Genomic DNA, 26,799 nt, shown 5'->3' with positions numbered 1-26,799 from the left:
TCTCCAGCATTTATTGTTTGTAGATTTTTTGATGATGGCCATTCTGACTGCTGTGAGATGATATCTCATTGTAGTTTTGATTTGCATTTCTCTAATGATTAATGATGTTGAGCATTCTTTCATGTGTTTGTTGGTAGTCTATATATCTTCTTTCGAGAAATGTCTATTTAGGTCTTCTGCCCATTTTTGGATTGGGTTGTTTGTTTTTTTGTTATTGAGCTGCATGAGCTGCTTGTAAATTTTGGAGATTAATCCTTTGTCAGTTGCTTCATTTGCAAATATTTTCTCCCATTCTGAGGGTTGTCTTCTGGTCTTGTTTATGGTTTCCTTTGCTGTGCAAAAGCTTTGAAGTTTCATTAGGTCCCATTTGTTTATTTTTGTTTTTATTTCCATTTCTCTAGGAGGTGGGTCAAAAACGATCTTGCTGTGATTTATGACATAGAGTGTTCTGCCTACGTTTTCCTCTAAGAGTTTGATAGTTTCTGGCCTTACATTTAGGTCTTTAATCCATTTTGAGTTTATTTTTGTGTATGGTGTTAGGGAGTGATCTAATCTCATACTTTTACATGTACCTGTCCAGTTTTCCCAGCACCACTTATTGAAGAGGCTGTCCTTTCTCCACTGTACATTCCTGCCACCTTTATCAAAGATAAGGTGACCATATGTGCGTGGGTTTATCTCTGGGCTTTCTATCCTGTTCCATTGATCTATATTTCTGTTTTTGTGCCAGTACCATACTGTCTTGATTACTGTAGCTTTGTAGTATAGTCTGAAGTCAGGGAGCCTGATTCCTCCAGCTCCGTTTTTCGTTCTCAAGATTTCTTCGGCTATTAGGGGTCTTTTGTGTTTCCATACAAATTGTGAAAGTTTTTGTTTTAGTTCTGTGAAAAATGCCATTGGTAGTTTGATAGGGATTGCATTGAATCTGTAGATTGCTTTGGGTAGTAGAGTCATTTTCACAATGTTGATTCTTCCAATCCAAGAACATGGTATATCTCTCCATCTATTTGTATCATCTTTAATTTCTTTCATCAGTGTCTTATAATTTTCTGCATACACATCTTTTGTCTCCTTAGGTAGGTTTATTCCTAGATATTTTATTCTTTTTGTTGCAATTGTAAATGGGAGTGTTTTCTTGATTTCACTTTCAGATTTTTCATCATTAGTGTATAGGAATGCCAAAGATTTCTGTGCATTAATTTTGTATCCTGCTACTTTACCAAATTCATTAATTAGCTCTAGGAGTTTTCTGGTAGCACCTTTAGGATTCTCTATGTATAGTATCGTGTCATCTGCAAACAGTGACAGCTTTACTTCTTCTTTTCTGATTTGGATTCCTTTTATTTCCTTTTCTTCTCTGATTGCTGTGGCTAAAACTCCCAAAACTATGTTGAATAAGAGCGGTGAGAGTGGGCAACCTTGTCTTGTTCCTGATCTTAGTGGAAATGCTTTCAGTTTTTCACAATTGAGGATGATGTTGACTGTGGCTTTGTCATATATGGCCTTTATTATGTTGAGGAAAATTCCCTCTATGCCTACTTTCTGCAGGGTTTTTATCATAAATGGGTGTTGAATTTAGTCAAAAGCTTTCTCTTCATCTATTGAGATGCTCATATGTTTTTTCTTCTTCAGTTTGTTAATATGGTGTATCACGTTGACTGATTTGCGTATACTGAAGAATCCTTGCATTCCTGGAATAAACCCCACTTGATCATGGTGTATGATCTGTTTAATGTGCTGTTGGATTCTGTTTGCTAGTATTTTGTTGAGGATTTTTGCATCTATGTTCATCAGTGATATTGGCCTGTAGTTTTCTTTCTTTGTGACATCCTTGCCTGGTTTTGATCTCAGGGTGATGGTGGCCTAGTAGAATGAGTTTGGGAGTGTTCCTCCCTCTGCTATATTTTGGAAGAGTTTGAGAAGGATAGGTGTTAGCTCTTCTCTAAATGTTTGATAGAATTCGCCTGTGAAGCCCTCTGGTCCTGGGCTTTTGTTTGTTGGAAGATTTTTAATCACAGTTTCAATTTCAGTGCTTGTGATTGGTCTGTTCATATTTTCTATTTCTTCCTGATTCAGTATTAGCAGGTTGTGCATTTCTAAGAATTTGTCCATTTCTTCCAGGTTGTCCATTTTATTGGCATAGAGTTGCTTGTAGTAATCTCTCATGATCTTTTGTATTTCTGCAGTGTCAGTTGTTACTTCTCCTTTTTCATTTCTAATTCTATTGAGTTGAGTCTTCTCCCTTTTTTTCTTGATGAGTCTGGCTAATGGTTTATCAATTTTGTTTATCTTCTCAAAGAACCAGCTTTTAGTTTTATTGATCTTTGCTATCGCTTCCTTCATTTCTTTTTCATTTATTTCTGATCTGATTTTTATGATTTCTTTCCTTCTGCTAACTTTGGGGGTTTTTTGTTCTTCTTTCTCTAATTGCTTTAGGTGCAAGGTTAGGTTGTTTATTCGAGATGTTTCCTGTTTCTTAAGGTGGGCTTGTATTGCTATAAACATCCCTCTTAGAACTGCTTTTGGTGCATCCCATTGATTTTGGGTCGTTGTGTCTCCATTGTCATTTGTCTCTAGGTATTTTTTTATTTCCTCTTTGATTTCTTCAGCGATCACTTCGTTATTAAGTAGTGCATTGTTTAGCCTCCATGTGTTTGTATTTTTTACAGATCTTTTCCTGTAATTGATATGTAGTGTCATAGCATTGTGCTCAGAAAAGATACTTGACACATTTTCAATTTTCCTAAATTTACCAAGACTTGATTTGTGACCCAGGATATTATCTATCCTGGAGAATGTTCCATGAGCACTTGAGAAAAATGTGTATTCTGTTGTTTTTGGATGGAGTGTCCTATAAAATCAATTAAGCCCATCTTGTTTAATGTATCATTTAAAGCTTGTGTTTCCTTATTTATTTTCATTTTGGATGATCTGTCCATTGGTGAAAGTGGGGTGTTAAAGTCCCCTACTATGAATGTGTTACTGTCGATTTCCCCTTTTATGGCTGTTAGTATTTGCCTTATGTGTTGAGGTGCTCCTATGTTGGGTGCATAAATATTTACAATTGTTATATCTTCTTCTTGGATTGGTCCCTTGATCATTATGTAGTGTTCTTCTTTGTCTCTTCTAATAGTCTTTATTTTAAAGTCTATTTTGTCTGATATGAGAATTGCTACTCCAGCTTTCTTTTGGTTTCCATTTGCATGGAATATCTTTTTCCACCCCCTTACTTTCAGTCTGTATGTGTCTCTAGGTCTGAAGTTGGTCTCTTGTAGACAGCATATATATGGGTCTTGTTTTTGTGTCCATTCAGCCAATCTGTGTCTTTTGGTGGGAGCATTTAGTCCATTTACATTGAAGGTAATTATCGATATGTATGTTCCTATTCCCATTTTCTAAATTGTTTTGGGTTCATTATTGTAGGTGTTTTCCTTCTCTTGTGTTTCTTGCCTAGAGAAGTTCCTTTAGCATTTGTTGTAAAGCTGGTTTCGTCGTGCTGAACTCTCTCAACTTTTGCTTGTCTGCAAAGGTTTTAATTTCTCCATCAAATCTGAATGAGATCCTTGCTGGGTAGAGTAATCTTGGTTGCAGGTTTTTCTCCTTCATCACTTTAAATATGTCCTGCCAGTCCCTTCTGGCTTGCAGAGTTTCTGCTGAAAGATCAGCTGTTAACCTTATGGGGATTCCCTTGTGTGTTATTTGTTGTTTTTCCCTTGCTGCTTTTAATATGCTTTCTCTGTATTTCATTTTTGACAGTTTGATTAATATGTGTCTTGGCATATTTCTCTTTGGATTTATCCTGTATGGGACTCTCTGTGCTTCCTGGACTTGATTAACTATTTCTTTTCCCATATTAGGGATGTTTTCAACTATAATCTCTTCAAATATTTTCTCAGTCCCTTTCTTTTTCTCTTCTTCTTCTGGGACCCCTATAATTCGAATGTTGGTGCATTTAATGTTGTCCCAGAGGTCTCTGAGGCTGTCCTCAGTTCTTTTCTTTTTTTTTTTTTTTTGCTTTATTCTGCTCTGCAGTAGTTATTTCCACTATTTTATCTTCCAGGTCACTTATCCATTCTTCTGCCTCACTTATTCTGCTATTGATCCCTTCTAGAGTATTTTTAATTTCATTTATTGTGTTGTTCATCATTGCTTGTTTCCTCTTTAGTTCTTCTAGGTCCCTGTTAAATGTTTCTTGCATTTGGTCTATTCTATTTCCAAGATTTTGGATCATCTTTACTATCATTATTCTGAATTCTTTTTCAGGTAGACTGCCTATTTCCTCTTCATTTGTTTGGTCTGGTGGGTTTTTATCTTGCTCCTTCATCTGCGGTGTGTTTTTCTGTCTTCTCATTTTGCTTATCTTACTGTGTTTGGGGTCTCCTTTTTGCAGGCTGCAGGTTCGTAGTTCCCGTTGTTTTTGGTGTCTGTCCCCAGTGGCTAAGGTTGGTTCAGTGGGTTGTGTAGGCTTCCTGGTAGAGGGGACTAGTGCCTGTGTTCTGGTGGATGAGGCTGGATCTTGTCTCTCTGGTGGGTAGGTCCACGTCTGGTGGTGTGTTTTGGGGTGTCTGTGGACTTATTATGATTTTAGACAGCCTCTCTGCTAATGGGTGGGGTTGTGTTCCTGTTTTGCTAGTTGTTTGGCATAGGGTGTCCAGCACTGTAGCTTGATGGTCATTGAGTGAAGCTGGGTGCTGGTGTTGAGATGGAGATCTCTGGGAGATTTTTGCCGTTTGATATTATGTGGAGCTGGGAGGTCTCCTGTGGACCAGTGTCCTGAAGTTGGCTCTCCCACTTCAGAGGCAGAGCCCTGACTCCTGGCTGGAGCACCAAGAGCCTTTCTTCCACACAGCTCAGAATAAAAGGGAGAAAAAGTAGAGAGAAAGAATTAGTAGAAGTAGGAAGAAGGAAAGAAAGAAAGAAAGAAAGAAGGAAGGAAAGAAAGGAAGGAAGGAAGGAAGAAAGAAAGAAGAAAAGAAGGAAAGAAGGAAAGAAAGAAAGAAAGGAAGGAGGGAGGGAGGGAGGGAGGGATGGTGGGAGGAAGGAAGGAAGGAAGGAAGGAGGGAAGGAAGGAAAAAAGAAAGAAAGAAGGAAGATAAAGTAAAATGAAATAGAGTAAAATATAATAAAGTTATTAAATTAAAAAATAATTAGTAAGAAAACAAAAATATCAAAAAAAAAAGAAAAAAAACACAAAAAATGGACGGATAGAACCTTAGGACAAATGGTGGAAGCAAAGCTATACAGACAAAATCTCACACAGAAGCATACACATACACACTCACAAAAAGAGGAAAAGGGGAAAAAATCATAAATCTTCCTCTCAAAGTCCAGCACCTTAATTTGGGATGGTTCGTTGTCTATTCATGTATTCCACAGATGCAGGGTACATCAAGTTGATTGTGGAGCTTTAATCTGCATTTCCCTTTCTCTTCTTTGTTCTCACAGCTCCCAGGGGCTCAGCTTTGGATTTGGCCCTGCCTCTGCGTATAGGTCGCCAGAGGGCGTCTGTTTTTCGCCCAGACAGGACGGGGTTAAACGAGCCGCTGATTCGGAGGCTCTGGCTCACTCAGGCCGTGGGGGAGGGAGGAGCACGGAGTGCGGGTCGAGTCTGCGGAGGCAGAGGCTGGCGTGACGTTGCACCAGCCTGAGGCGCGCCGTTGCACCAGCCTGAGGCGCGCCGTGTGTTCTCCCGGGGAAGTTGTCCCTGGATCCCGGGAACCCGGCAGTGGCGGGCTGCACAGGCTCCCCGGAAGGGAGGTGTGGATAGTGACCTGTGCTCGCCCACAGGCTTCTTGGCAGTGGCGGCAGCAGCCTTAGCGTCTCCTGCCTGTCTCTGGGGTCCGCGCTTTCAGCCGCGACTCGCGCCCGTCTCTGGAGCTCCTTTAAGCAGCGCGCTTAATCCCCTCTCCTCGCGCCCCAGGAATCAAAGAGGGAAGAAAAAGTCTCTTGCCTCTTCGGCAGCTCCAGACCTTTTCCCGGACTCCCTCCCGGCTAGCCGTGGTGCACTAACCCCTTCAGGCTGTGTTCACGACGCCAACCCCAGTCCTCTCCCTGCGCTCCGACCAAAGCCCGAGCCTCAGCTCGCAGCCCCGCCCGCCCCGGCGGGTGAGCAGACACGCCTCTTGGGCTGCTGAGTGCCAGTCGGCACCAATCCTCTGTGCGGGAATCTCCCCGCTTTGCCCTCTGCACCCCTGTTGCTGCGCTCTCCTCCGCAGCTCCGAAGGTGCCCCGAAAGTAATAAATTTTTGATAGTAAAATTTAATAGAAAGGTAGGAACTGAAGTCAGATTCAAGAAATGAATGGACAAATAGAAACACCTGTGAGGTTTTAACTGTATCTGGAAGCCTGTTAGAGGTTTTGTTCCTATTTAAAGAATATTCGTATTTGCCCCTATATTCCAGTGGGGATTTCTCACTTCACATTGAAAATCCCTTCAATAATGAATGAGTGTGTATACATACATATATATGTATGTGTGTATATATACATGTGTGTATATATATTTATATAAATTGAATCACATAAAATTAATTAGAATGTAAGAACTTTTATGGTTATCATGTTAATATTGCCACAATGAACACTGAAGGAATGATTATAATAAGTTTATATAATCATCATCATAGTAATGATAAAATAATAGGAATTCCAATGTATAGAATGCTTACCACAATCCTGTTTCTAGCCTAAAATGTTTACATATATTTCAATTAATCATCACAACAACCTAAGAGGCCAATATTGTTCCCATTTTGTAGCTGAGAAAATAGGCTCAAAGGAACTTGACCAAGGTTCCTCAGCCACCATGTTTCATCAAATCTAAGATACCATGATTGTAACATGTACTGTTATTTTATGTACCACTAAAAAGATTTTAAGTTTTCAATTTAACTATACCATTAAATGCAAGACATTTCCTGATTTCAGAGATATTGAAAACTGAAAAAAAAGCATGTCTTAGAATTGATTAAATATGAAATTAAGTGGTAGAAACATGATTCTATCCAAGTGTGAATCCAAAGCCCCTGTCATTAGCTACTAGATCATAATACTTAGATTTCTTTAACCATCTCATAGATATCTTTCATTCTAATCTCATTCACAGGGGAACAAAACTAAGATTTACAGCAGGGGAGGTCACTTGCTCATGGTCATACACACAGCTACTAAGGGGATTAGCCAGGCAGGGAAGCCAACTCTCTGAGACCCAGACTAGACCGCTTTACAGTATATCACATTACTATTTAAGCTAGCCTGTCTTTTCCTGCAGGTAGAAGTACTGGAAGAAATACCAGAGTGTCATGTGTAGGGATAAATATTAGGTGTTTCAGGTAGGAGCTACATCTACTCAATTTCATCTAAACACTTATGTCAAACACACATGTTCTGTATTAAAGATGAAAGTTTCCAGCAAAATGGACTTAATTGGCTTACTCAATATACTATTTACTTCATTTCTTGTAATTGCTGTTCATAGATCTTCAGTAAATAAATAGTAAAATAAAGACAATGTCCTGAGGATTCAACGGTTGTAAAAGATTGTTTAAAATATTAAGTACATGCTACAAATAAGTTTTATTTGTATCATTCTTTCTCACTTTTGTCTAGTGCCCACTTAGAAGCTAAATAATATAAGGTAGAATGGGGGGTAATGGAAGAGGAGCAGGAAACTTTTTTGTGCAAGCAATTATCCAAAAGGCTGGAAAGACTTGACTCATGAAGACATGTATGACATATGTGGCTTCTTCCTACATTTGATGTTGGTAAACAGGTTTTAAAATATATTAATCATCAATATAAGTAGATGCCAACAAAGACACAGGAAGAAAGCCTATTCAAATGAAAATCTGTAAAATCACACAGTTTCTCTGCTATAAATTTGAAAGTGCTGATACTTACACTTGGACTCATGTTCATTGTATCATTTCTTTGCTGCATCTGTTTCTGTAAGTATTCACTCCAATTTTTCTTTGCAAAAGTCCTGATATGAATCATAAATGGTGATATTTTAAAAAGCAATCATTTATTTTGAAAGATCCAAAGATCTGATTTGTTGATTATAATCAGATTTGAATTTACTTCAGGAATTACTTTGAATGATGTAATGGTAATGAGATATATCAGTTATCACTCTATAATTGGAGTTTAAACGGCAAGCACTCCAAAACTAAGCACCTCATTTCCTCTGAAGCTATTTTCTGTGTTTAGAAAAGCTTTCATCAGGTAGACAGCCCAGCTAATGCAAAGATATACAGATTTTGCCACTCATTTCTTGTAAGCTACTTAGTGGAGGTTACAAAGTTTTTTTTTTGTTAAGCTTTACTATTTACATATTACTCTAGCCAAGGAAAACATCTGACTGTGGATATAATTACCAAATCAGGAAAAAGGAGCAAACGCTGAAATTGTTATCAGGTATCTTGGGGGCGTTAAAAATACAAATTCACACCTTGTTTACAATAATAAATCCTCTTTAGAATTTTAAAGAATCATACTGGTTTTTCAAAATTGAAAAAAGTCATTGTAAGTCCCCATAAATAAATAATATTCCAAATATGCTACCATATTTTATTCCAGATGCTTGCCTAGTTACCTGTCTTTTGTTCAGACCACATTGGGCTTCTACATTGGTGACTTATTTTTTTTTTTAAGGTAGAAATGCCTTAAAAATTAAGGCAGAAGTTTAGCATTTCTGGTTTGTCTTTTGGTGAAGCTAGCCTGAGTGGTGCATAAGCCAACTCCAGGTCTTAAGGATATTATTAAACCTAACTGGTCAACCTATATATATATATATATATATATATATATATTAGAATGGAAAGTTATGGAGTAGAAGAATTAATCTCCAAGGGATCAATTATCAAAGTATATTAATTTTCTGTACTTTATGTGTTCTTTAGTAAGAGTTCTACATTTGATAACTTTAACCAAGCAAGAATTACTTACTTGTGCTAAGGATACAAAAAAAATTATAATAATAGAAGATAAAGGAGAAAAAACTGAGCAGAATTGTTCATTATATTTTAAAATGCACTTGTAAAATGACAGAATATGTCATTGGAAAACAGTAAGTGGAATTTCAGTGCCTTAGTGGAAGTGTTATACCACTTGACAAACAAAAATGGATGTGTAAAATGAAGCAAAACATGAAAATCCCTGATAAATGTAGAAATAATTGCTTACCATCAGTGTTAAACATATGTTAATTTTTTTATGGGAAACTGTTTGTATACTGCTAATATAAGTAGGGTGGGGCCTTTAGCATTAAAACGGTGCCTACATCAGACATTGTCTATATACACAATAACCCACATATACATTGTGGAAATAATTTTTTTAGCTGAAAACTGCAACTCTATGCAGTAATATGAGCTAAAGTATTTGACTAGACATTTATAGGCAATGCAAAATGAAGGCAATCACTGAGAAATTTAAATTAAAAATAATGTTTTTACTCAATTACCTAGCCAATTACAATAAAAATGTCTTGAGGTTTTTAAAACTCAAACAATCTGCAATACTATTAAATTTCTCTAGTCCTTTTGTTAGGGCGGACAGACCTAGCCTAACAGTTTTGTAAGGCAATAGTGAATATACACAATATTCAAAATATATTTAGGTTAGGGTTGCAACTATGCATAAGCTAGACCTCTCCTATGTTCTGATTTGTGGAAAGCAGAAAAGTTCAGCTGCCCGAAGATACACCTATTATTTGTCTGCTGAGGGCTCCCTGAAGACTCTTTAGAAAGGAGGTAGAGGAGGGAAACAGAGGAATTCATTATCAGAAATTATATATTATCAATCTAGCATAGTTCATTGTTAGATTAGCTAGCCTAGCAAGTTGGAAGGTTCAAAGAGAATGGAACACTGAGTCAATATACTTTGATTGTGGGAAAGACTCAGTAGGAAAGATTGAGTACATTGGAGCTCTTCCAGGGAAGCTGACCTAGATGGAACAACTTAATTAGGGTAATTAGGAAACTGGATGATAGCTAGAGGGCATCAGTAAGTTGAAAGAATATTGATGCCATGAATACATCACCTCTATTCTATTAATATCTTTGTCCCAGTTCAATTCTGTTTCAACAAATACATATTTAGCCATTAAAATATAGATATATAAAGCATGCCTTTACATTTCCATATCACTCAACACATTAATAGTTAAGTACTCATTGTTTTTACCTGTTAAATTCAATTTCTACTGATGAGTATCTTTTATATCTCCGTGATTGGTCATGAGATCTCTCTGATTGACCATGAAATCTCCCTGTTTGGCCATAAGATCTCCCTGATAGGACATTAGATATCTTTGAATGGTCATGAGATCTCTCTGAGTGACTGTGGAATCTCTCAGAGCGGTCATGCGATCTCTCCGACTGGTCATGAGATCTTTCTGTATAGCTACGAGATCTCTTTAATTGGCCATGAGATCTCTTTGATTGACCATGAAATCTCTCCGATCGGCCATGAGATCTTGCTGATCGACCACGAGATCTTTCTGATCGACCACGAGATCTCTCTGATTGGCCATGAGCTCTTTCTGATTGACCAGGAGATCTTTCTGATTGACCACGAGATCTTTCTGATTGACCACGAGATCTCTCTGATTGGCTACAAGATCTTTCTGATTGACGATGAGATCTCTCTGCTTGGCCATGAGATCTTTCTGATTGACGATGAGATCTCTCTAATTGGCCATGAGATCTTTCTGATTGATGATGAGATCTCTCTTTTTGACCACGAGATCTTTCTGATTGACGATGAGATCTCTCTGATTGGCTACGAGATCTTTCTGATTGACGATGAGAACTCTCTGCTTGGCCATGAGATCTTTCTGATTGACGATGAGATCTCTCTGCTTGGCCATGAGATCTCTTTGAGTGGCCTCGAGATCTCTCTGAATAGTGTTGATTTTCTTCTGATTGGCCTTGAGATCCTTCTGATTGATGTTGGTTCCTCTCTGATTGGCCTTGATTCATCACTGCTTGGGCTTTAGAATTTTCATTGCACTTCTCCTGCAAAGAACCGCAATTTTGAAAAACAAATGAAACATATACCCTATTGATTTCATTAACTCATAATGATATTTTGTTAAGCCCATTTCTATGGGAAACTCTTTTTTTAGAATTCCACTGCTTCTACTTATTTTTTTCTTTTTTGCGGTATGCGGGCCTCTCACTGTGGTGGCCTCTCCCGTTGCAGAGCACAGGCTCCGGACACGCAGGCTCAGCAGCCATGGCTCATGGGCCCAGCTGCTCCGTGGCATGTGGGATCTTCCTGGACTGGGGCACGAACCTGTGTCCCCTGCATCGGCAGGCAGACTCTTAACCACTGCACCACCAGGGAAGCCCCACTGCCCCTACTTTTAAAGACTAAACAGTTTTCAGGACTAATATGTAGAAAGCTCTGATCTCTCATGGCATTGGCACAAAGAATATTATGCATATAAAACTTTAATAAAATGTTTTAAATATGGAAAATTAACTGCTTTGTGAATTTGAATATATTCCAAGGTCATACTCTACCTACCATTTTCTGGATCTGTGTTTTACCTAAAGAAACAACCAATTCTTTGACTTTATAGTTGAGAGACAGAATATTTAATATTTTGTAGCACAAATCCTTAGAACCACAAGAAAGTGTTCAAAATCATACTATTTATTCTTCACCTGTTCAGAATCAGGTGAAAAAGAAACTATCAACTAACACAATATTGTAAATCAACTATACTTCAATTTAAAAAAACTTACAATAAATTATCTATCTCTTCTATATAAATTAATACTTAATTCTAGAGGGAAAGACAAATAAGTGAGGGGATAGGTAGCTATAAAGAAAGCAGAAGGTAGGCTTAATACTGTTAAAGTAAACTGGTCTGACAACAACTCAGTCTTTCTACCTTTTCACTTTTTAAATCAAAAGGGCAGTGGAATGAATCAGTCAAATGAAAGTAATGAAACCCTTGACAAATCTCTATGATGCTACATAAATGTAAGTGGACAAAGTCATATGGACCATGCTAAGAAATCAAGCTTTCCACTAGCAAATAGTGCCTGGCAAACAAAATATGCCCTAGCTCTGACACTGTGACTTTGTAGTATAACACTACCAGAAGCCGAATGCAACTATTAAAAGGAAGGGGAGGTATTGGTATAAAGAATATTATTCACATAAAACTTTAGTAAAATAAAAAATATGACAAATCTGCTGCTTTGCTAAAGCATAAAGCCATAGTCACACTCCAGATTTTCTACTGTAAAACATAAATAAGGAGATTGGGTGGAATGCACATGTACATTTTCTTTTCTAAGTGACTAGTGTTGGGAACACAGTGGGTCAGCAGGAAGGATTGAGACCTATCTCTTAAAGACCCATATGCATCCAAGTACCTTTCCAAAGGAACTTGTGGTCTTTTTGCAAATGTTTATATAAAAACTAATTTCGTCAAATTGGATACCACAGATTTCTACCTTTAGAAAACAACAGAAATTATCAAAAACAGAAACTTTCCTCATAAACAACAGAAACTATCAAAAAGAGTTGTGTTGAATAAATACAATCGTGTTTTACTGATATTAAGATTAAATCTTGTGAAATACAAAGCTAGCTTATTAGAATTTCAATGCATGATTGAAAGCTGTAATTGTTATTCAATTTATTGGTAGAATAATTATGTTTACATTTTAATACATTTCTATATTGCAGAGTACTTTTTTCCAGTGAGTTTTGCTATAATGACAGTCTCAAATGTCTGAAAAGTATGAGAAATAGAAAGATGCTTTCAGGGCTTCCCTGGTGGCGCAGTGGTTGAGAGTCTGCCTGCCGATGCAGGGGACATGGGTTCGTGTCCCGGTCCGGGAAGATCCCACATGCCGCAGAGCGGCTAAGCCCGTGAGCCATGGCCGCTAAGCCTGCGCGTCCAGAGCCTGTGCTCCACAACGGTAGAGGCCACAACAGTGAGAGGCCCGCATACCACAAAAAAAAAAAAAAAAAGAACCTCTAAAAGAAAGATGCTTTCAATTTGAAAATACTATTTTACAATATTCTTAGTTCATTTATGTGTTTCATACTGTAATGTAAGCTCATGTCCTTCTTTCCAAACTTTATCAAAAACTTTCTCACCTTACAGATTAAATACCATCTCCTCCGTCAAACTTTCACAAATCCCCTTAATCAGAATGAATTGCTGCATCCCCACAATATATAACTTATAACCCTGTTAGAACATGTATTGTAAACTGCCTGGCATTAAATTTCTTTCTTATCTTTCTTTCCCACCACCACATATAATATTTGAAGCAGGACTGTTCTGGTACCTTGCATAGTGCCTAGAATAGACATTTAATTAACATTTGCTAAATCAATCCTCTAAATATTTGAATATGCAACATGTTCTCCTTCCCCCAAAATTTGCATTTATATAATTTGGCAAAAATGGTTTAAGCTCCCAGAACCAACATTTTTTACTAAATGACCACATAACACTTTAAGAAGAATCACTTTATAGGGCAAGCTGAAACCATAGTATCAATGTTAACTTATGAATCTGGATATGAGCAGCTCTAAAATTTCTGTCCAGTGACTGGCTCATCTATACAAGTTTAGAGGCGATGGATTTACCACCATAAAATGTACAACTATAGTTAAGTCCCATCTGTTGGTTCCAGAGTTTATGTCATACACTAATGTCATCTGACTTTTAGTTTTTACAATTCTTTCACAAGTCTACTAAAACTGTTTTTATACTAAAACTTAAGATCAACAACTCTTATTATATAAGGACAAAAATGAGAATGATTATACAAGACGAATCATGAAAACAGTCATCTCTTTTGGCATTTTATAAATTCAAAATTTCTAGCAGTGATTGAAAATAGCAAAAATAAATGTTTATTAAAACAGTTACAGGGGCTTCCCTGGTGGTGCAATGGTTAAGAATCTGCCTGCCAATGCAGGGGACACGGGTTTGAGCCCTGGTCTGGGAAGATCCCACATGCTGCAGAGCAACTAAGCCCGTGTGCCACAACTACTGAGCCTGTGCTCTAGAGCCCACGAGCCACAACTACTGAGCCCATGTGCCACAACTGCTGAAGCCCGCGTGCCTACAGCCTGTGTTCTGCAACGAGAGAATCCACTGCAATGAGAAGCCCACTCACTGCAACGAAGAGTAGCCCCCACTCACCACAACTAGAGAAAGCCCGCACACAGCAACAAAGACCCCACACAGCCAAAAATAAATAAATAACTTAATTTAAAAAAAAACAGTTACAGAGGAAAAATCAATTAACAAATATTGAAGTTAAATTATGCTTCAGGCAGCATGGGGGAGTACTAAGAAACAATCCCCGCTCTTAATAGAATTTTAAATAATCTTTAATATTAAGAAATATATTAAATTTAGGACCTTTATATTGGTTAATTCTTGGTATTTATTTACCTGCTTCTTTGAAGGCTGCCTGTTTAAAGAGCTTTGTCCAGACTTGAATCCAAAAGTTTCTCCGTTTGGCTTTTCATCATTTCTTTCCTCAACGTTGTTTATGAATCTTGAGTATCCTTTAAAAAATAATTATTTTCTGTATTTTCAGTCAGTAAATTCAACATATCTTTCAGAAGTAATACCTGTGATCTCATTGTTTTCAAGCTATGCACTGGTATTTGCAAAACTTTTGATATTTCATTAATCTGATATCACCTGAGAGTCTCGGTGAACTCTAGAACAGTCTTTGCCATACTATTTCTATTTGTATACCTTAATATAGTAGTCTTCTCTGTATACAGCACCTCAAATTTGGTTTCATATGCCACCAAAGTTGGACATATTATCTGAAATTCATTGAAAGAATACTCTAATAGAATAAAGAGAGATGCAGAGAAACTGTTTTGTATTAATCATATGAATATTTGCCTCAATCATCTGCTTTGATCTGGGTGTAAAGACAGCTTAAGGAATGATCAGAGAATATAGTTCTCCAAAGGCTCACGAAGATCAATTTTATGTTTAGTCAGAAACATGAGATTGGCCCCCTTACCATTCTTAGCAGCTGTGCCCCTATAATAACCACCATCCCTCCTTTTCTCAGAACCTGCTAAGCCACTGAAGGATTCAAACAAATACTGTAAGGAACATGGGTAGACAGCTGGAAGGGGCTCAGAGTACACACAATGTCAAGACGGTTCCAACCTGTTCACTAGACCATGGAGATCGTTAATTGTTGAAAAGAATTCTCTACTATGGCAATACACAGCACGTTCACATTAAAATATGCACACTGCACTGACCAATGTGATTAGGGATACAAAAGGCTTTCTTCATGTTCTTCTGCACTCTCTTTGCCCTACAGCATTTATTTTTTCAAAATGTGGATGCCATGGTGCTCAGGCTATTAACCATACTCTTAACCCTTCTGTATTGCCTCCTTAAAGTGGAACTGGACCATCTAGACAGGCTTGGGAACAAGTACAAAACATTTCTCACTCTTATCCTGCTCTCTCTTAAGGAAGTAACTCATATAAATTAAAAATTTTGTTTTCATTTGTCATGGCATAAATTTTTACCAATCCTGTATGCATACATTTCCAGGAAAGATAAAACTAGCAACACAGTGCAACTTTAGAACACATTCCAAATTTGTGAGTTTGCTTTCCCAGTTACTCACAAATATTTCAGACTCTTTTTACCACGTGTGATTTTTTGTATACTTTACCTCTCTGCTGGTGATGCTTATCAGCATTTGATTGCTGTCTTGAAACTGAGGTATTTTTTTTATCGTTCTGTGTCTCATTCTTTATTTCTTCAGTGTCCATACCTATCTTTCTAAGTATTATAATGTCATCTGTATTAGAAAACACAGAAAAAAATAAAGACAATGAAGAAAGCTGAATTACAACAATGTGTCTCAAGAGAATAATCTATATTCTTACCTCATCGTATTTTAGAATATTTAAAAAATTGGTAGCCCTGAAAAATAACACTATAATAATAATGAACTTGTAAAACCATAACAAAGATCAAACAATGCAGACATTTTAGGGTTAGTTTCCTGGAACAATAAAGAGAAAAATTCCTGTTAAACAGATTTATAGTAACTTCATTTATGCAAAAATAAAATACTCTCAGAATATAGTAGCTTAAGGGGGAAATCATTTAAATAAATGATTTTACTAAACGTTATTTTAGTTTCAGAGAAATGTAGAGCAGTAGTGTCGTCCCTATATGTAAGATGACACTTTTGTAAGACTATATGTAAGAGCTAGATAATTAGTTGCATTTATTTTCTTGAAAAGTAAGAAAGAAAACAAGTGCAATGGACATTCACATGAGATACCAAAGAGGTGAGGAACCAAGATTAGTGTAATAGTAGGAAGCAATCAGATTTTACTTTGCAGTCAGGCATGTTCTTATGCACTCATGTGAAGAGCACTTACATGGCATGATTTGAAGGATGAGAGACAGGTACCACCTGCTCTAAAGTATCTCTCCTAAACTCTGGGATAGAAAGGTCTAAAGGTTGGATGTTTTATCGGTGGATCAAAGCTTACTTAGGTCAAGGTATCTTTAGAAATAAGCACAAGTTAGGCATTTGGAAGGACCCAGTGAAACTAGAAGAAAGAGGGGGAGCTGAGATGGGTGCAAAGAGGAAACAGATACCAAAGATTAACCACTCCTTTATTATTTTGCTTAATACTAGTCCTACCTCAGGTCTCCAAAAACCTGATTCTGATTTTCTTTGAAATAGTTGATACCTCCAAAGGTAAAACTCAGGGTAAAGCCCAATAATCAACTGAGTATCATTTCTTGACTATCTTATTTTAAGCCTTTGCTCTGTCTGTCTCTCAGCAGCCATTGGCTGTCATATTTCCTGCAGACATAGTCTTTAATTTTCTGTTCCTTGTATTCTTTTTTTTTAATTTATTTATTTTTTATTTATTTGTTTTTGGCCAAGTTGGGTCTTCGTTGATGCGCATGGGCTTTCTCTAGTTGCAGTGAGTGGGGTCTACTCTTCATTGTGGTGCTCAGGCTTTTCATTGTGGTGGCTTCTCTTGTTGCAGAGCAAGGGCTCTAGGCACACGGGCTTCAGTAGTTATGGCACGCGGGCTCAACAGTTATGGCCCAAGGGCTCTAGAGAGAAGGCTCAGTAGGTGTGGCGCACGGGCTTAGTTGCTCCATGGCATGTGGGATCTTCCCAGAGCAGGGATCGAACCCGTGTCCCCTGTATTGGCAGGCAGATTCTTAACCCCTGTGCCACCAGGGAAGTCCCTGTTCCTTGTATTTTTTATGCATTCTCTTTTCTTTTTAATTTTTCTTCTGTTGTTTCTCCTGTATTCTACATTTAAAATCTGTACAAACCTCTGTATAGACTTTTTTCTCATTACCTTACAGTCGACCCTTTAACAACATGAGGGTTAGGGGTGCTGACTCTCCCTGCAGTTGAAAGTCTGCATATAACTTATAGCCGTCCCTCCCTATACATGGTTCTTCTGTATCCATGGTTCCTTCATATCTGTGGCTCCGCCTCTGTGGATTCAATCAACCAGAGATGGTGTAGACTATAGTATTTACCATTAAAACAAATCCAAGTATAAGTTGTGAACAAAGAATGTTGCCTGCCATATCAGTAAACAAAGGATGTTGCTGCCAACTAGCCATCAGCTACTGCAGCCTCCCTGTGCACCCTGAGGGGATCCAGGATAGAAAACAACCCCAGATACTGGCCCTAGATAGTTAAGGTGCATATCAAAGGAATCACTTCAAAGAGCTCAAGATTCTTGCATCTTCCCATATATAGAAAAGTGCTAAATTCATTAACAGCAGATGGCTGGTTTTCTTTAATTAACTTTATTATCTTTTGATTAATTTAATTATCTTAATTAGATAATTTAATTAATTATCTTTTGAGTTTCCGACTGCCTGTTTTTTCCATATATCCAGGCTCCTCCCTTACCTCTTTGTTACCAAGTCCAAGCTCATTCTGCTTCCCGCACAACAGACCAATAAATCGGGAGACAAGGTGCTGAGGCAAGGAATAGCGACTTTATTTGGAAAGCCGGCAGACCAAGAAGATGGCGGACTAGGGTCCCCAAAAAGCCATCTTATCTGGATCTGAATGCCAGTTTCTTTTATAGAACAGAGAGGGAGAGGAGGTGAGGAAGTAAAGTAAAAAAGCCATTTATCTTGCAAAATAGGAGGGGATGTGTTAATTTCTTCTTTTCTGCAGCCATTCACAGGTGGGCAGGGTCAGAATGTCTCTCTGTTGAACAAAGGGCTTTTAGTCTAACAGTCAGGCAGAGGGGCAGGGTTCCCTATGGCAGGTCATTATGTATGCTTACAGCTATAGAGAGTGATTATAATAACAAAAGCAACAAAATGCAAAGGTTAAAGTATAAGAAACAGATTCAACAGGGAGTCAGAATTGGCTCTTCCCTGTTACATCTTCAGAGCAGTCCCTCAGAGCTATCTGAGAGGCTGTCTTCTGGGCTTAAGTCCTCAGAAAATCTGCCAAATTAAACCTAATTCTCAACTTTTAGGTTGTGCGTTTTTTTTTCAGTCAACAAAGTAGACTCGCATAGTTCAAACCTGTGTTGTTCAAGGGTCAACTGTATAAGGGAGTGCACTATCAGAACATTTTACAGGACACCACAGGAAGATTTTTGAATCTCCAACCCTTCTCCCTCATCAGCCCTGAAACAATCACTACCCAGCCTACAGAGACCCAATGAGATAGGTGACTTCCCATATAGGAAAGCAAAACTTCCAGAGAGGAGAAAATGAAGCACTGGTATCTTTCACAATGAAGTAAGTGCTTTCACATGAGGGAGTGCTCTGCCTTGTGGCACTCAAACACAATTTGCAGTGCCTTTAAACTTTTCGTGTCCTCAGAGTGACCAAAATTAACATCAAGCTCTGTCTTGGAATTGCATAAGGATTAAACAAAATAGAAAATTTCTCAAGGCTCATGCTGACCTACAGCTACAGTTGAGAAATATTTATCCAATGCTTTATGACAGGGATGGCTCAATGGGTAAACCATGTGGATTTAATAATAACACTTTTAAGGGAGTTCACTGGTGGCCTATTGGTTAGGATTCTGGGCTTTCACTGCCTTGGCCCATGTTCATCCCTGGTTGGGGAACTGAGATCCCACAAGCTGCACAGTATCACCAAAAAATTAAAAAAAAAAAACACCTTTAAATTGAATAACACTTTAAAGTTTACAGAGCATTTCCACATAAAAGCTCTTGGCACAGTACGTGGCATATATGAGACACTCAATAAATAAGAAAATAAATGAACAAACAATTATTAAGTGTCTGATATATACTGTGCCCCCACACTTAAAGGTCAGCAGAGGTTAGCCTCACTTTTAACGAAGAAAACAGGAATTTCCTGGTTGTCCAGTGGTTAGGACTGTGCACTCTCACTGCCGAGGGCTCGGGTTCAGTCCCTGGTAGGGGAACCAAAATCCCACAAACCATGTGGCATGGCCAAAAAGAAGAAGAAAACAGACTCAGGAAGATTGCATGACTTACTTGAGGGCAGAAAATTATTCTGTTAACAAGCTAGGACAGATTCTAGTCCAAGACCCTTGCCACTACATTACACTTCCTCCTTTGAAAGCTCAGCTATTCCCCAGAATTAAAACAGCAGCACCGAGGCTAGTGACCATTCATTTGAATGTGGTATTCCTACTAAAATAGCATTTTCCGTTCAATTCTATTTGAAATTAATTGCACAAAGTCAAGTTTAGCATTCAATTAGTGTAACAGCAACCTCTAATCCAGTATTCAAGCACCCATTTTGCCCTGTCTCCCTGATTCCTTCAGCCTAAGATTTGGTATGCAACCATTTGGTATGCTTGTTTTGAACCACAGAGTGCTATACAGGAAAACTATGGCATGGCTTTAAATCCTGTCTGTGGTCTTATTTGCCCAAAAGGACTCCAGCCATTTGAGCTTTGAATCAAACCACCCTGCAACTCACATAATTCTTATAAACTCATGAGTGAAGTACATAAAATGGCTCTGGAAATACCTAGAGTCCTCTTCCCCTAAATTCAAATCCTTCTCCATTAGTTTAGCTTACACATAACATTATAAAGACTTCAGTTTTAAGGTCATCCTGAGAGTGCTACATTAATCCCACAGGATTTTTTGAATCCTTTCCTTTTGAATATATTACTGTATGGAAGCATTTTCCCATCTCAGTTTGACTCATTCCAAATGTCATATAACTCCCTAGTAATATGAATGAACAAACGTCAGAGAAAGAGTAGCGAATCGCAGTAGTAACACAGAAAGCAAAAAGTTGTACATTTCATACAAGACGGGATTTTTATAAAAATGTCATTCGCAAATAGGCTTTACAGAGATTGTCAAAGTTCAACAAATGTGTATAAGTTTCATATCTGCTACCTGGCCAACAGCATCAAGATATTTTGACTCATGGTAACTGTTTTAGAAGAGAGAAGGTAGAAATATGCTCTGGTATCCATCCAAATCTACAATAAGGAGACTCTTTGAGTCAATAATACATTATTTTCCCACTTATTTAGCCATACCTTAAGGCCATTCATTGCCCTAGACTACAAAGGATTTTGTTATGGTGTTGACATTTAAATTTTCTTAAAAATGGTCACTGCTTTCATCTAATTTAGACTCATAAGTGATAGTACTGGCTTCTCTTTAAAATATAAGCAGCCCTGTAATATGGGTTCGGGTTTAATGACTACACCCACAGCTGCTATATAAAATTCATTTAACTAATAAGAAATTTAATTTTCTCTTTGTTATTTTTCCATTTTTGTTGTACTTATCCCACAATTGAATTTCACATCAATTGTGCAAAAGGGTCACTTGTACAAGGGAAGATAAGCACACCAAAGTAGAGTACAGGAAAACAAGCTACACAATAGACAGTAGAAATTTGTCCTGACAGTCTGTAACACAGGTAAATGAAACTCTGTTTAAAAGATGAAAAGAGGGGTCTTCCCTGGTGGCGCAGTGGTTGAGAGTCCGCCTGCCGATGCAGGGGACCCAGGATCGAGCCCCAGTCCGGGAAGATCCCACATGCCGTGGAGCGGCTGGGCCCGTGAGCCATGGCCACTGAGTCTGCATGCCCGGAGCCTGTGCTCCTCAATGGGAGAGGCCACAGCAGTGGGAGGCCCGTGTGCCACAAAAAAAAAAAAAAAAAAAAAAAAGTTTTGCCTGTTCCCACTGAAAAGATCAAAACCCGGACTCATTTGTTGGAGAACCAATGTTTAAGAGCATGAACCAGTGACGTCTTAAATATTTTTTTACAACCCTAAAATTATGAAATTTTACTATCATATGCAGCCTCCAACTAACTTACCATATTCAATTCGACATCTTTCCTCGGCCTTCCAACCATGATTTGAGCCTATCTTTTCCAAATTACATTCTCCAGTATCCCCCTAGCTTTAATCATCTACTGAAATGACAGTGCCTCCTAAATCCGTTGAATCTGCTATTGTCCAAGTTAAACCAAACAAACACCTCCCTCAGTCTCCCAAAGCTTGACATTATCTACTGTTTAAACCCCATCCCTCAACCAAATGATTTTTAATCTCTCTCAAGTTGGCTACATCTCTAAAGTTTGATATCCAAATCCAGAGAGAGAGAGTAGGTAACTACTCCAGCTTCCCAAATTGCTAGCTACCCAAAAGTGAGGCTGTAGGTCCACTTTCTGAAGGACATATAGCCAACATTTACTCAACTTTTTCCATAGGTTTGTGCACATTACCTGTAGTATCTCATTTAATCCTCAACAACTCTATGATGCAGATACTACTCAACTGAGGAAACTCAGGCTCCAAGAGATAAAGAAACTTGCACAAGGTCAAACAACCACTAAATTTGGGGGACCAGGCTGCTCTGCAACTGTGACCCCTAATTCTCTGAATTTTGAGAGAAACTCATTGCTTTGGCTATTTACCAGTTTATATTTTTACCTCTATAAGCATCTGTTAAACACCAATCAATGAAATCAACACAAAGAAAAGTGCAGAAAGCATTTGGATTTACCTAAGTGCTATAAATTGCCCTCAGTTCTGGGATTTTCCCCCCACTCAGAGTCCCTGTGACAGGGCGGGGCCTAGAATAAGGCAAGTGAAGCACTTACCTCAGGCATAAAATTTAAGGAGGCTCCAAAAAACTCAGTATGCAAGGTAAAAGTAATATTTAGCACAATATTTTCAAAAATGAAAATCAGTGCAAGAACAATCCCTGATGAACAAAATATCAACAACAAAAAAAGACCATATCAGACCCTGTACTTGAACAACTTTGCCTTACTTGCCTCACTCCAATTCCTTTATTTACAAAAGGAAAATACTGTTTACCAAAATGGGTGACCTACCAGAGGGTTGTACCTTGGTTTTAAAAAATATTTCACTAAAATATTATTTATCTTGGGGGGTAGGGTAAATTGGGAGATTGGGATTGACATATACACACTACTATACATGAATTAGATAACTAATAAGAACCTACTGTATAGCACAGGGAACTCTACTCAGTATTCTGTAATGACCTATATGGGAATAGAACCTAAAAAAGAGTGAATATATGTATATGTATAACTGATTCACTTTGCTGTTCAACAGAAACTAACACAACATTGTAAATCAACTATACTCCAATAAACATTAACTTTAAAAATGTTATTTATCTTGATCACTGAAATTTTGGTGCCTCTTTAAATTCTGCACCCTTGACAAGTGCCTCACTTGCCTGACCATAGTCCCAGCCCTCCCCAGTGACCAAATACTATTTTTTAAAAGTCATTTTAATGCCACAAAATGTTTAGGAACTCATGTTGGAACTGGGGATGGGGAGCAAGCAGTAGTGTGGAATCCACAAGGTCTATCTCTTAGAAGAGTAAAGCCTGTTGATACCGATCATGAAATAGATTGTTAGAAACATGTGAAAGCAGAAAAAAAGAAAAACAAGAAAATTTCTTAGGTACTATTCATGGCCATTCCCCCTCAGAAGCAAAGGGGGAGGTAGGAAACTTCCTCAACCTCATAAAAGGCATCTATGAAAAACCCACAGCTAAAATGATGATTAATGGTAAAAGACTGAAAGCTTTGCCTCTGAGATCAGAAACAAGTTAAGGACATTTGCTCTCACCACATCTATTTAACATTTCATTGGAAATTGTAGCCAGGACAATTAGTCAAGAAAAAGAAATAAAAGGCAACCAGATTTGAAATAAAGAAGTAAAACTACCCCTATTCTCAGATGCCATGATCACGTATAGAGAAAATCCTAAGGATACACACATACACACACATATTAGAGCTAATAAACGAGTTCAGCAAGGTTGCAGAATACAAGATCCATACACAAAAATAAATTCTATTTCTATACCCTAGCAATGAACTACCCAAAAATGGTTAAGAAAACAATCCCACCAAGAAGACCATTTAATAGGAGAAAGAATAGTCTTTTTAACAAATGAACTGGATATTCACATGTAGGTAGCTAGATCCTACCTCATTCTATCTGCAAAAATTTAACTCAAAATGAATCAAAGATGTGAATGTAAAAGTGCAAACTAGAAAACTCTTAGATGGAAACACAGGAGTAAATCTTCATCATTTCTTAGATATGATACCAAAGCATGAAAAACAGAAGAAAAAAATAAATTGTACTTCATCAAAATTAAAAACCTTTGTGCTTCAAAAGGCACTGTCAAGAAAGTGAAAAAACAACCACAAAATAGGAGAAAATACTTGTAAATCATGTATCTGAGAAGGTTCTAGTATCCACAACATATAAAGAACTCAACAATAAAAAGGCAATCCACTTTCATTTCAAAAGTCCACCTTCCCTGTTTTGCTCTCTCACCCTCCTTATTTCTATGGTTCATTCTGCCTGCTCCCTACCACTTCTGAGGTTTTCCTGGCTGCAATGCTCTGCTCATTTCTGAGGTCTGCCCTCCCCGTTTCCTCTTCCACTCTCTTTCCTAAAGTCCACTGTCCCTACTCCTTGCTCTCCCCACTTTTTTCCTCCCCACTTCTAATGATTGCCCTTACTGCTGCTCCCTGTCTCATATTTTAGGTCTGAACCCCTGTCCTTGCTCCTCATTTCTGAAGTCTGTCATTCATCTCTTTCCTCATTTGTAAGATCAGCCCTCCCTGCTCCGTGCCCTTCCATTTCTAAGTTCCGCCGTCCCTGCTCTTCATCTCTAAGGTGAAACCTCTTCTTACTGCTCTTCCCATTTTCAAGTTCGGCCCTCCTTTGCTCCTCCCCTCCATATCAAGTCGGCCCTCACTGCTCTGCTCCTCCCCCTCTCATTTCTAAAGTCCCTGATGCTGTGCTGCTCCTTCCCCCCGCCCATAGCTAAGGTTTTCTCCTCCTCTGCTCTGTGCTGCCCTATCCCCACCCACCGCCAACCACGCCTCATTTAAGCAGTCCGTCCTCCCTCCCTCCCGCTGCCCATGTTTAAGTGGATGAGAGCGAGTAGAGCTCTGAGGTGAGACACTAGACAGCACCAGCAGAAGGGAAAGGCGGTCTATGCTGAATCGGCACCAGTCAAGCAACCAAATAAACCATCCCTTTGCCCAGTCTGGCTGCTCGACCACCACTCCTCACAAATTAGCCTTAGCCTTAGCCTTGCTCCTCCAACCCCTGGAATCCAGTCCTTTGTGACACCCTGCGAAGAGTGAGGGACTGTGAAAGGGCGGGTAACTTGCTATCATTCCTTAAGAGGGTAAAATATACGGACACAGCCGGCTTTACATTTCCCACACCGGGCCCTTTCCCGCAATCCCTACTCCGTGATTTCTGTCAGCTTTGGCCAGTTTCCCACCTAAGAGGTCAGGGCTAGCCTGAGGCGGGAAAATGGGAACAGAGAGGAGAGGCAGGGGCCAGCAGGCTGGCCAGGTGCTTTATCTACATGGGGGCGGGTGCTGGCACAGAGGGGAAGCCTCCCCGCCCAGGGGGTGTGCCTCACAGCACCGCTTCCAGCCTGCCTTTCTCCAGTCAGCCCTGACTAGCGGGGACTGGGGTCCGGGATCTACATACCTAGAGACAAGTCTAGAATGTTCATTTTTTCTCTATTGTTAGTGCCTGTAAGCACCTTTACAGGAGTCAGTTTGGAAACCGAAGCCATCTCCTCAGCGAGACAGCGCTGCACTGTGATCTACTGTGGCGCCCCCTCACGGCTTCCTAAGGCAGGCGAAACTTGTCAGCCAATCACAGTCCTTTGCTTCTCTGTTGCTAACGCCTAGGGGGTAGAGCTTGGAATCTACCAATCAGGAACCTGGCTCACCAGAAAAAAAAAAAAAAAAAGACCTGTCCATTTCTTTCCCGCGCTTTCTAAAAATTGTCTCTTCTCAGGTGCATCAACCGCTCAGTCAGACACTTTTTTTTTTTTCTGTGACGGCTTGATCCTTGCTTTTCATAGCTCTTAGAAGAACCCCGTTTCTCCTCTTTGAGGTTGGCATTCCTTGCGAATAAAACCTTATGTTTTTGACGTGATGGACTTGTTCCCTGTTTCTCTCAAATTTGAAGAGCTACCACAAATCTAGCAGTTAAGACTCATCCACAGACATAACAGTGCCACATACTTTTTCATGACTTCCCTATAGGTGCATCCATGACATTCTTTAAGAAAAATGTAATTGTTGCTCTTATTGCCTAATACTGCTCAGTATACACTACTTTTAAATGTTAGAGGAATCCTGTGTCACTGATTCTTCAGGGGAAATAAAAATCAAATTAATAATTTTCGAGAGCTGAAAACTTGTTCAAGTTGTTACAGAAACCACAACATAAATGCAGAAGAGATTTAAAATTGTAAATTATTTAATTATTTGTTGTATTTAAGTCATTGCTTAGCACCAGGGTCCTAAAGATTAATAGGTCAGTCTTTTTCTCAAGGCATATACAGTTGCCTGAAAACAATAAATATATGCAAAATATTAATTTAGGTGCTATAATTCAGTCCATACAACAAATACTGAGTTCCTTACTGTGTTAGTTAGGGATACTGGTAGCTACAAAATATATGTATGAGACAAAGGAGAAAATCCACCTTGTGTATCAGGAAAGAATCATTTAAGACTTGAAAAATTAGGGAGTAATTTTAGGGGTGGGAAGCGTATTTCCTGGCAGAGGAAGCATCACTACCAGCACACTTTGGAAAGTGCAAGCCATTCCGTGTGGTGAGGTACTGAAAGATGAATCTGAAGAGATCAGCAGAGATTAGATTATGGAGGACTTTTATATTATGTGAAAGATTTGGAACAATTTTTTCCTATCAGATTTATTGAGTTATAGAGCGATAAGGGAAGAGGATCAAAGACAGAACCCCAAGGAAATTACAAAGGAAATTGAATAGAAAATATCAGAGTTATGGGAAAAAACAGGAAAGTGGTATCCAGGAAATAAAGGGAGAATTCCAAGAGGAACTTAATGGTCCACTGGGTCAAGTGTTGCTGGAAGGTCAAATTAGCTAAGAACTGAATTCATTAAATTTAGCAATTAAGAGGTTTTTTTTTTTAACCTTCAGTAGAGTTCTAACAGACTATAAGTTGAGGATTGATCAATTAATTAATTAATTTTTATTTAACAAATACATATAGCATTTACTATCTGCCAGGCACTGTTCTAAGAGCTTTATTAGTCATTCATTTAATCTTCATGATAACCCTGTATCCTAGCAGGACCCCATGAGGACCTTCCCAGGACAGGCCTTCCCCCATATCCTCTGCTTTAGCTCCTCTCTGAAGTACCTAGATAACAGTATTTGATGCACATTTCCTGAGTTGTTTT

General features: G+C 38.6%; 1 protein-coding gene across 1 annotated transcript in view; it reads right to left on the bottom strand.

The window, feature by feature from the left end:
- The window catches only part of LUZP4 (leucine zipper protein 4), a 92,580-nt gene that overhangs the window by 30,477 nt on the left and 35,304 nt on the right, over positions 1 to 26,799 (bottom strand). The window contains exons 3-7 of the mRNA XM_027089534.1: positions 15,708 to 15,836; positions 14,441 to 14,556; positions 10,653 to 11,018; positions 10,449 to 10,606; positions 10,186 to 10,260 (exon numbers count right to left, since the gene is read on the bottom strand). Coding sequence (XP_026945335.1) covers positions 10,186 to 10,260; positions 10,449 to 10,606; positions 10,653 to 11,018; positions 14,441 to 14,556; positions 15,708 to 15,836 — 844 coding nt within the window. The remainder of the gene's footprint in view (positions 1 to 10,185; positions 10,261 to 10,448; positions 10,607 to 10,652; positions 11,019 to 14,440; positions 14,557 to 15,707; positions 15,837 to 26,799) is intronic.

This window comes from Aethalodelphis obliquidens, unplaced genomic scaffold (assembly GCF_003676395.1).
Source record: "Aethalodelphis obliquidens isolate GAN/ISIS:26980383/991018 unplaced genomic scaffold, ASM367639v1 scaffold66, whole genome shotgun sequence".
Taxonomy (NCBI): domain Eukaryota; kingdom Metazoa; phylum Chordata; class Mammalia; order Artiodactyla; family Delphinidae; genus Aethalodelphis; species Aethalodelphis obliquidens.
This window is presented reverse-complemented; position numbering and strand designations above follow the sequence as displayed.